General features: G+C 48.9%; 1 protein-coding gene across 1 annotated transcript; it reads right to left on the reverse strand.

Annotated features, from left to right (window-relative positions):
- Window positions 1–6968: 6968 nt before the first annotated feature.
- On the reverse strand, window positions 6969–9324 carry LOC135525188 (proline-rich protein 35-like). The gene is made up of 2 exons (XM_064952922.1): window positions 7979–9324; window positions 6969–7833 (listed from the first exon to the last, which is right to left on the reverse strand). The coding sequence occupies exons 1-2, from the start codon at window positions 9322–9324 to the stop codon at window positions 6969–6971; spliced, it is 2211 nt and encodes a 736-aa protein (XP_064808994.1).
- Between the last annotated feature and the right edge of the window lie 1050 nt (window positions 9325–10374).

Below are 10374 nucleotides of genomic sequence, written 5' to 3' on the forward strand. Positions count from 1 at the left end.
GCTTAGTATTTTGTGTAGCATTTAGCACGCAACATTTTCACAAAAACCAGATAACCAAATAAATAAAATCATTTACCTTTGAAGAACTTCGGATGTTTTCAATGAGGAGACTCTCAGTTACATAGCAAATGTTCAGTTTTTCCTGAAAGAATCTTTGTGTTGGAGAAATCGCTTCGTTTTGTACATCACATTTGGCTACCGAAACGAACCGAAAATTCAGTCACCAAAACGTCAAACTTTTTCCAAATTAACTCCATAATATTGACCGAAACATGGCAAACGTTGTTTAGAATCAATCCTCAAGGTGTTTTTTCACATATCTCTTCATTGATATGCCGTTCGTGGAAGCCTGCTTTCATCTCAGAATCCCATGGAAAAATACCAGCAGCTGAAAATGAAGCACCAATTTCGACGGAGGACACCGGGCGGACACCTGGCAAATGTAGTCTCTTATGGTCAATCTTCCAATGATATGCCTACAAATACGTCACAATGCTGCAGACACCTTGGGGAAACGATAGATAGGGCAGGCTCATTCCTGTCGCATTCACAGCCATATAAGGAGACAATGGAAAACAGAGCCTCAAAAATCCTGCTCATTTCCTGGTTGCAGTTTCATCTTGGTTTTGCCTGTAGCTCCTGTTCTGGGGCACTCACAGACAATATCTTTGCAGCCCTGGAAAATTCAGAGTGTTTTCTTTTCAAAGCTATCAGTTATATGCATAGTCGAGCATCTTTTTGTGACAAAATATCTTGTTTAAAACGGGAACTTTTTTCATCCAAAAATGAAATAGCGGCCTCAGAGTTTCAAGAGGTTAAAGAGTGGGATGACCGCGGCAGCTTTCCAATCCTTGGGGATCTCAGATGATACGAAGGAGAGGTTGAACAGGCTGGTAATAGGGGTTGCGACAATGGCGGCGGACAGTTCCAGAAATAGAGGGTCCAGATTGTCAAGCCCAGCTGATTGCATGGGTCCAGGTTTTGCAGCTCTTTCAGAACATCTGCGATCTGGATTTGTGTAAAGGAGAAGCTGGGGAGGCGTGGGCGGAGCTGTTGGCCGAGGTTGGAGTAGCCAGCCATTGAGAAATGCTTGTTGAAGTTTTCGATTATCACAGATTTATCGGTGGTGACCGTGTTCCCTAGCCTCAGTGCACTGGGCGCTGGGAGGAGGTGCTCTTGTTCTCCATGGACTTTACAGTGTCCCATAACTTTTTGTAGTTCGAGCTACAGGATGCAAATTTCTGCTTGAAAAAGCTGGCCTTTGCTTTCCTGAATGACTGTGTGTATTGATTCCTGACTTCCCTGAACAGTTGCATATCACAAGGACTATTCGATGCTATTGCAGTTTGCCACAGGATGTTTTTGTGCTGGTCAAGGGCAGTCAGGTCTGGAGTTTATTTTTTTATATTACATTTATTTAACTATGCAAATCAGTTAAGAACAAATTCTTATTTTCAATGACAGCCTAGGAACAGTGGGAACAGCCTGTTCAGGGGCAGAACGACAGATTTGCACCTTGTCAGCTTGGGGGTTTGAACTTGCAACCTTCTGGTTACTAGTCCAACACTTGAACCACTAGGCTACCCTGCTGCCACGTGGAGTCGACCAAGGGCTATATCTGTTCTGCATTTTTTGAATGGAGCATGCTTGTCTAAGATGGTGAGGAAGTTACATTTAAAGAATGACCAGACATCCTCAACTGACGGGATGAGGTCAATATCCTTCCAGGATACGCGGGACAGGTCGATTAGAAAGGCCTGCTCGCAGAAGTGTTTTAGGGAGCGTTTGACAGTGATGAGGGGTGGTCGTTTGACCGCGGACCCGTAGCGGATACAGGCAATGAGGCAGTGATCGCTGAGATCCTGATTGAAGACAGCAGAGGTGTATTTGGAGGGCAAGTTGGTCAGGATAATGTCAATTAGGGTGCCCATGTTTATGGATTTAGGGTTGTACCTGGTGGGTTCCTTGATGATTTGTGTGAGATTGAGGGCATCTAGTTTAGATTGTAGGACTGCTGGGGTGTTAAGCATATCCCAGTTTAGGTCACCTAACAGAACAAACTCTGAAGCTAGATGGCGGGAGATCAATTCACAGATGGTGTCCAGGGCACAGCTGGGAGCTGAGGGGGGTCGGTAGCAGGCGGCAACAATTTGACATTGTGTTGTTTTTTCGCTGAACACTAGATGGTTTAATTTTCTTTTTGGCAGTGAAGCAAGGCTACTCAGCCGAGAAAAAAAGCTCACCAAAATGTATAGCCCCATTGGAAAATATAAATGTGCTGTTTGAAAATGTGAATATAAAAAATGTATATATATATATACATATATATATATACATACACACAGTATATCACTAAAGTGAGTACACCCCTCACATTTTAGTAAATATTTGAGTATATCTTTTCATGTGACAACACTGAAGAAATTATACTTTGCTACAATGTAAATTAGTGAGTGTACAGCTTGTATAACAGTGTAAATTTGCTGTCCCTTCAAAATAACTCAACACACAGCCAATAATATCTAAACCGCTGGCAACAAAAGTGAGTACACCCCTAAGTGAAAATGTCCAAATTGGGCCCAAAGTGTCAATATTTTGTGTGGCCACCATAATTTTCCAGCACTGCCTTAACCCTCTTGGGCATGGAGTTCACCAGAGCTTCACAGGTTGCCACTGGAGTCCTCTTCCACTCCTCCATGACGACATCACAAAGCTGTTGGATGTTAGAGACCTTGCACTCCTCCACCTTCCATTTGGGGATGCCCCACAGATGCTCAATAGGGTTTAGGTCTGGAGACATGTTTGGACAGTCCATCACCTTTTCCCTCAGCTTTTTTAGCAAGGCAGTTTGGGGTCGTTATCATGTTGGAATACTGCCCTGCGGCCCAGTCTCCGAAGGGAGGGGATCATGCTCTGCTTCAGTATGTCACAGTCATGTTGGCATTCATGGTTCCCTCAATGAACTGTAGCTCCCCAGTGCCGGCAGCACTCATGCAGCCCCAGACCATGACACTCTCACCACCATGCTTGACTGTAGGCAAGACACACTTGTCTTTGTACTCCTCACCTTGTTGCCGCCACACACACTTGACACCATCTGAACCAAATAAGTTTATCTTGGTTTCATCAGACCACAGGACATGGTTCCAGTAATCCATGTCCTTAGTCTGCTTGTCTTTAGCAAACTGTTTGCGGGTTTTCTTGTGCATCATCTTTAGAAGAGACTTCCTTCTGGGACAACAGCTATGCAGACCAATTTGATGCAGTGTACGGCGTATGGTCTGAGCACTGACAGGCTGACCCCCCACGCCTTTCAACCTCTGCAGCAATGCTGGCAGCACTACGTCTATTTCCCAAAGACAACCTCTTGATATGACGCTGAGCACGTGCACTCAACTTCTTTGGTCGACCATGGCGAGGCCTGTTCTGAATGGAACCTGTCGAGTTAAACCGCTGTATGGTCTTGGCCACCGTGCTGCAGCTCAGTTTCAGAGTCCTGGCAATCTTCTTATAGTACAGGCCATCTTTATGTAGAGCAACAATTCTTTTTTTCAGATCCTCAGAGAGTTCTTTGCTATGAAGTGCCATGTTGAACTTCCAGTGACCAGTCAGTATGAGTGTCAGTATGAGTGTGAGAGCGATGGCACTGTCAAACCCTGACCATAGTTTGCTTTGTATGTTTCTATGTTTTGTTTGGTCAGGGTGTGATCTGAGTGGGCGTTCTATGTTGGATGTCTAGTTTGTCTCTTTCTGTGTTTGGCCTGATATGGTTCTCAATCAGAGGCAGGTGAAAGTCATTGTCTCTGATTGGGAGACATATTTAGGTAGCCTGTTTTGTCATTGTGGGTGTGGGTGATTGTCTATGTTAGTTGATTGTGTCAGCACAGGTCTCATTATAGCTTCACGGTCATTATTCGTTTATTGTTTTGTATAGTTTGTATTCAGTGTTCAGTGCTATCTTTAATTTAAAAATCCTTATGAACATATACCACGCTGCACTTTGGTCCGCTCCTGACGACGATCGTGACAGAATCACCCACCACAACAGGACCAAGCGGCGTGGTGACAGGCAGCGGCAGCAGGAGCTGTGCTAGGAGGACTGGACATGGGAGGACGAGTTGGACGGTAACGGACCCTGTCCACAGCCAGGAGAATATCGCTGCCCCAAAGAAGAGCTGGAGGCGAAGAAGGCGGAGAGGCGCTGGTATGAGGAGGCATCACGGCGGCGTGGATGGAAGCCCGAGAGTCAGCCCCAAAAATGTATTGGGGAGGGCACACAGGAAATGTGGCGAAGCCAGGTAGGAGAACTGTGCCAACTTCCTGTGTTTCCCGGAGGGTGAGAGAGACCGGGCAGGCACCGTGTTATGCTGTAGAGTGCACGGTGTCCCCAGTGCGGGTGCATAGCCCGGTGCGGTACATACCAGCTCCGCGTATCGGCCGGGCTAGAGTGGGCATCGAGCCAGGTGCCATGAAGCCGCATCTGGTCTCCAGTGCGTCTCCTTGGGCCGGCATACATGGCACCAGCCTTACGCATGGTGTCCCCGGTTCGCCTGCATAGCCCAGTGCGGGCTATTCCACCTCGCCGTACTGGCAGGGCGACCGGGAGCATTCAACCAGGTAAGGTTGGGCAGGCTCGGTGCTTAAGAGCTCCAGTGCGCCTGCACGGTCCGGTCCATCCAGTACCACCTCCACGCACCAGCCCTCCGGTGGCAGCTCCCCGCATCAGGATTCCTGTGCGTGTATCCGGCCCAGTAACACCAGCGCCGGCACCATGCACCAGGCCTACAGTGCGCCTCGCCTGTCCAGCGCTGCTAGAGCCTTCCTCCTCTCCAGCACCTAGTTATTCCCGTCTGTCCAGAGCCGCCGGAGTCTCCCGTCTGTCCAGAGCCACCAGAGTCTCCCGTCCATCCAGAGCCTCCAGAGTCTCCCGTCCGTCCAGAGCCTCCAGAGTCTCCCGTCTGTCCAGAGCCGCCAGAGTCTCCCGTCTGTCCAGAGCCGCCAGAGTCTCCCGTCTGTCCAGAGCCGCCAGAGTCTCCCGTCTGTCCAGAGCCGCCAGAGTCTCCCGTCTGTCCAGAGCCGCCAGAGTCTCCCGTCTGTCCAGAGCCGCCAGAGTGTCCCGTCTGTCCAGAGCCGCCAGATTCTCCCGTCTGTCCAGAGCTGCCAGATTCTCCCGTCTGTCATGAGCCGCCAGAGTCTCCCGTCTGTCATGAGCCGCCAGAGTCTCCCGTCTGTCATGAGCCGCCAGTCTGTCATGAGCCGCCAGAGCCGCCAGTCAGCCAGGATCTGCCACAGTCGTCAGTCAGCCAGGATCTGCCAGAGTCGTCAGTCAGCCAGGATCTGCCAGAGTCGTCAGTCTGTACTGAGCTAACCCTCAGTACTGAGCTACCCCTCAGTACCGAGCTACCCCTCAGTACCGAGCTCCCCCTCAGTACCGAGCTCCCCCTCAGTACCGAGCTGCCCCTCAGTCCCGAGCTGCCCCTCAGTCCCGAGCTGCCCCTCAGTCCCGAGCTGCCCCTCAGTCCAGTTTTGTCCTTTAGTAGGGTTGCCAGTCCTAGGTTGGCGGAGAGGGTCGCCGCTCAAAGAACGCTACTTAAGTGGACTAAGACTATGGTGAAGTGGGGGCCACGTCCAGCGCCAGAGCCGCCACCACGGACAGATGCCCACCCAGAACCCCCCCCATAGGTTCAGGTTTTGCGGCCGGAGTCCGCACCTTTGGGGGGTGTACTGTCACACCCTGACCAAAGTTTGCTTTGTATGTTGCTATGTTTTGTTTGGTCAGGGTGTGATCTGAGTGGGCATTCTATGTTGGATGTCTAGTTTGTCTGTTTCTGTGTTTGGCCTGATATGGTTCTCAATCAGAGGCAGGTGTTAGTCATTGCCTCTGATTGGGAGACATATTTAGGTAGCCTGTTTTGTCATTGTGGGTGTGGGTGATTGTCTATGTTAGTTGATTGTGTCAGCACAGTTCTCATTATAGCTTCACGGTCGTTATTCGTTTATTGTTTTGTATAGTTTGTATTCAGTGTTCAGTGCTTTCTTTAATTAATAAATCATCATGAACATATACCACGCTGCATTTTGGTCCGCTCCTGACAACGATCGTGACAGGCACCAAATTTAACACACCTGCTCCCCATTCACACCTGAGACCTTGTAACACTAACGAGTCACATGACACCGGGGCGGGGAAAATGGCTAATTGGGCCCAATTTGGAGATTTTCACTTAGGGGTGTACTCACATTTGAGTACACCCCTTGCAAAATAAATGTGTATTTTTCACCGTGTAATGCCACTATACATTCACTTATTCACTCAAAATGCCCCATACAAAGAGTAGAATAGCAAAAGAATAGCAGAATAGCAACACCTAATACACAATCTCTTTCTTTATTCAAATAAATGGAAGTGCATTTGTTACAGATGTGTACTGTGGACATGTACGGTGCAATGGTTTAATCAGACACACAAGACAATCCAACAAGACATCATTCATATAAAACATTTACTTCTTAATGAATTTTAACTACATCAATCAAATTCATTACAATATGTACAAATCAGTTCAAAAGATTGTCTCTCAACTTGGGACAGAATTGTAAGAGGATTCATACCTTAGATCATAAAACATATTTTCATTTACATGTGTTCAGTGTCGCTCTATAAGTGCAAGTTTATTTTTTGTCCTACAACAACATTTCAAGCATCACTACTGCCCATTTGAATTGTTTTCCCAAATAATCCTGTATCAACAATCAACATCACTTCTTCGTTCCCCTACTTTTATTTAAGGTGCTAAGCTTTGTTATATTTTGGGGGAGATGGCAGTGGTGTTTTGAGAGGATATTAGTGGTGAGAGTTCTTGCCTGGACAGTGAGAGTCATAGGGAGTGCATGAACAAAAGTGTGTTGTCTTCAGGAGGGCTTTCAGGAGCAATGCAAGCTGGGAAATTAAGCTTCTCAGGAGAGGTTTAGGAGTCTGTTGCTGTCAGGGGGCTTGGCGGACATTGTGGCACCCCTAGTCGCTGAATGGACAGGGGCTTCTTGGAGTTTTTGTTGGAGGAGGGGGGGAAGTCAGTGAAGACCGCGAGGGGCCGTCCATCAGTGCAAAGCAGCACGCTGGAGTCAGCCTCACACTTGGTGGTCCTGCCTGGCCAGAGACCCTCCGCCTGGCTTGGCCTCAACCCCAACCCCCCTGATGACAGGACCTCCGTCTTCACCACCTGCACCCCAGCCTGACTCATCTTGATCAGCACGTCCAGCGATTGCTTTCGACGCTCTAATGAAGCCTTCATCGCTTCCTTCCTCATCTCATTCTCATCTTCCTCCTCCTCCACTTCCTCCTCCTCTGCCTCCTCATCGTCTTCCTCAGTCTCCGCGGTGATGTCGTCTTTAAGTGAGGCTCCCATGAGGCCCTGGTAACCGGCCGCGACCACCTCAGTCACCACGGGTTGTTCCTTCTTGATGGAGAGATCCAGGGGTCCTTCTGACTGACGGGCTGTCCTCTCCAGTGCATGGTGAATGTGGGAGAGCTCGCTGCGGATCTTGTTCAGGTGTTCCCATAGGTGTCCCTGAGCGATGAGGTCCTCTTTCTCTAGGTGGGAGATCTTGCATTCGGCATCCTGGTACTCCTGTAGAGCGTTGGAAAGGTTGCTGAGGAGGGCAGCAGCTGATTCTGATTTTGAGGATGCCTCCCCCGTCCCTTGACCGATGGTAGAGTCCTGGCTGCTGGTTCTTCTACAATTTGGAGGAGAGGGCGACTCACTGACTCGGCTCACGGGGTAATTTGTGTAGCACTGCTCCGCTGGCCGGGACTGAGACTGAGCATTTGTAAAACTATGGAGAGACCACAGAAGAGAAGAATGTATTATAGAAATCAGAGATTTCAGAGAGGAAAATATGAAGTCAATTACGAATAATGTGAAAAAGATATAGTGAAACAGTAATAACCAAAATTATATTTATAAAAGTAAGATCTTACCTGCTGTGGAGGAAGAGCTTTTCTGTTGCCATGGAGAAGGGTATGGTGTTCTGAATGTTCTTGAGTAGATCCAGGGTGAACCCGAGGGCTGGCCTCTTCTCTGCAGGGGACTCGTCGGTCCCCAAGAGGGCTCCTGTTCTCTTGAGGCCCCATCCTGGTTTCCCTTCCTTGTCTGCAGCATGGAGCTTGTCCCCTGTCCTGTAGGAAGGGTCTGGTGATGCTGTAGGGGATGAGGTGGTGGTGGTACTTGGCCTCAGAGCAGGCACCTTCCACAAGTTGACTTTGGGCTGGTAACTGGGGTTGGGCTTCAGGCCATTCGCAGAGGTTTTGAGAACCTTGTTGACGTCGCTCTTAGTGGAGGCTGCTCCAAAGGCATGCTCGCAGAGGAATGGGTAGTAGAAGCGGGACGGCAGGAGGGTCCGGTTGATGGGGTGGTGCACACCGGATGCCGGGTGCAAGAGCTGAGCGGCTGATGCCAGGAAGGGGAGCTGGGCTAGCTGCGCTTGAGTCGGTACGGTTATATTGGTGTCAGCAGTGGGGATTGCATTCATTGAATTCATATAGGAGAAGAGGCTGGGGCTCAGGGGGTATCCCACCCCAAGGATAGACCGGTTGAGTTCTGTGGGGTCCTGGTAGTCCACCAGGCCGGGTGGAGGCGGGTAGCAGGGGATGGAGTCGCTCACTCTGGGCTGGGTGCCCTCGGCCATGGTGTGGCTGGTGGCAAGCAGGCGCCACTGCTCCGACAGCAGGTCAGGTGCAGTCAGGAACGTCTTGGACAGCTTGTAGTGCTTTAGCTGGTTCTCCACCGAGTGTGCTCTCAAGAGCTGGTCCTCCAGGGAGAACACATCAGTCATCAGCAGCTCCGGCTCAGGACGCTTACTGGTTCTCTTGGCTGTGCCTTCTGAGTCCCTGTTGGAGCTCTCTCTGGTCATCTCAGTGACTTCAGCCCCTTGTCCACTCTCTTCCTCTTCCTCCTCTCCTCCCGGGCTCTCCCCTTCCTCCTCCATGTCTTGTTGCTGCCGGGGCCTCTCCTCATTCCCTGTAGCTGGCTCAGGCTCCTCTTTCCCAGCTGTGGTCCGGAGAGAGTGGGCTTGCTGGAGGGGCCGGAGCTGGTCCAGGTGCAGAAGGTTGCCCTTCTTGTATGGCCAGTCGGACTCGATTAACAGAGATAGGGAGTTCTTACAGAGGCTGTACTTCATGTGGTTGTACAGATGGGACTTCTCCATGCAGGTGAAGGGGCACTGGAAGCACTTATAGTTGTAAGGTTTGCCCCATGGCCGTGGGATGTAGTGGGGCTTCTTGGGCTTGCGTTCCTTGTGCTTGCACGTGTGGTCCTCCTTGGACATGATGGGGAATAATTATGTCCTCACAATGCAGGTTATTCTGAGGAGAAGGTGTGTAAAAGTCTTGGAGAGATGAGGCTGTAGGGATGCAGGCTCTCGTTCTTTCTCTGGCTAGATGTAGTACACTTCTTTAGCCTTTATTTACATGACTTTAAAGATTCTTTAAATAGGGATCCAGGTGGGTAGGAGCTGTGGAATACAAGATACATATATTGTTATATTATAACATAAAAATGAAATGTTCAGGGATGAGTATTAACATAAATTAAAGACTTGTGTCATACAGTCAATCGAAAGTCAATCGAAAAAAATGTTGTGGCCAATTATTATAATTGTTTTGTCATATTTTTGTTGGGGGTTGGTTTTTCTCCTGAGTGGTGCTGCGGTCTAAGGCACTGCATCTCAATGCTAGAGGTGTCACTACATACCCTGGTTCGATCCCGGGCTGTATCACAACCGGCCGTGATCGGGAGTCCCATAGGGCGGTGCACAATTGGCCCAGCGTTGTCCGGGTTAGGGGAGAGTTTGGCCGGGGTAGGCCGTCATTGTAAATAACTGACTTGGCTAGTTAAATAAAAAGTAAAAGAAAATAAATTATAGGTGCAATATACAAATTAATATAATTTCATATTCAGTTCATATCATATTTACCTGTGGACTGCCTAACAAATATACAAATAAAAACATTTAAAAAAGGTACATAAATGCAAAGTATTGATAATTTTGATCACATGTTCTCTATCTGACCCAGAAATATGTTTTGTGAATACATGAATACAAGATAAATAAATGTAATTATCTACAGTTAACTACTGTCTAATTATCTGCATTGGGGAGCTATGTATCAGCATGCTCATATGTGCGTCTATGAGAGTGCATCATGTGTTGTCTGCCTGAGCTGCTGAGCTGAGTTGCCACTAACCCAACTGCAGGGAGGCCCCCACTGCTCTGTTCTCACTGTACCTGCCACTAATCATTATTTCCAGTGCAGCACCAGGCGCTAGCAAGTCCAAGTGCTGGGGGCAAACAGGCAGCCCCGGGGGGGCTCTGCAC

The sequence above is a fragment of the Oncorhynchus masou genome, chromosome 31, assembly GCF_036934945.1.
Source record: "Oncorhynchus masou masou isolate Uvic2021 chromosome 31, UVic_Omas_1.1, whole genome shotgun sequence".
Taxonomy (NCBI): domain Eukaryota; kingdom Metazoa; phylum Chordata; class Actinopteri; order Salmoniformes; family Salmonidae; genus Oncorhynchus; species Oncorhynchus masou.

Coding starts and splice junctions, on each gene's coding strand:
- LOC135525188 (XM_064952922.1), bottom strand. CDS start 9,324: ATGTCCAAGGAGGACCACACGTGCAAGCACAAGGAACGCAAGCCCAAG. Junction 7,834..7,978: donor AAGCTCTTCCTCCACAGCAG/GTAAGATCTTAC, acceptor GTCTCTCCATAG/TTTTACAAATGCTCAGTCTC.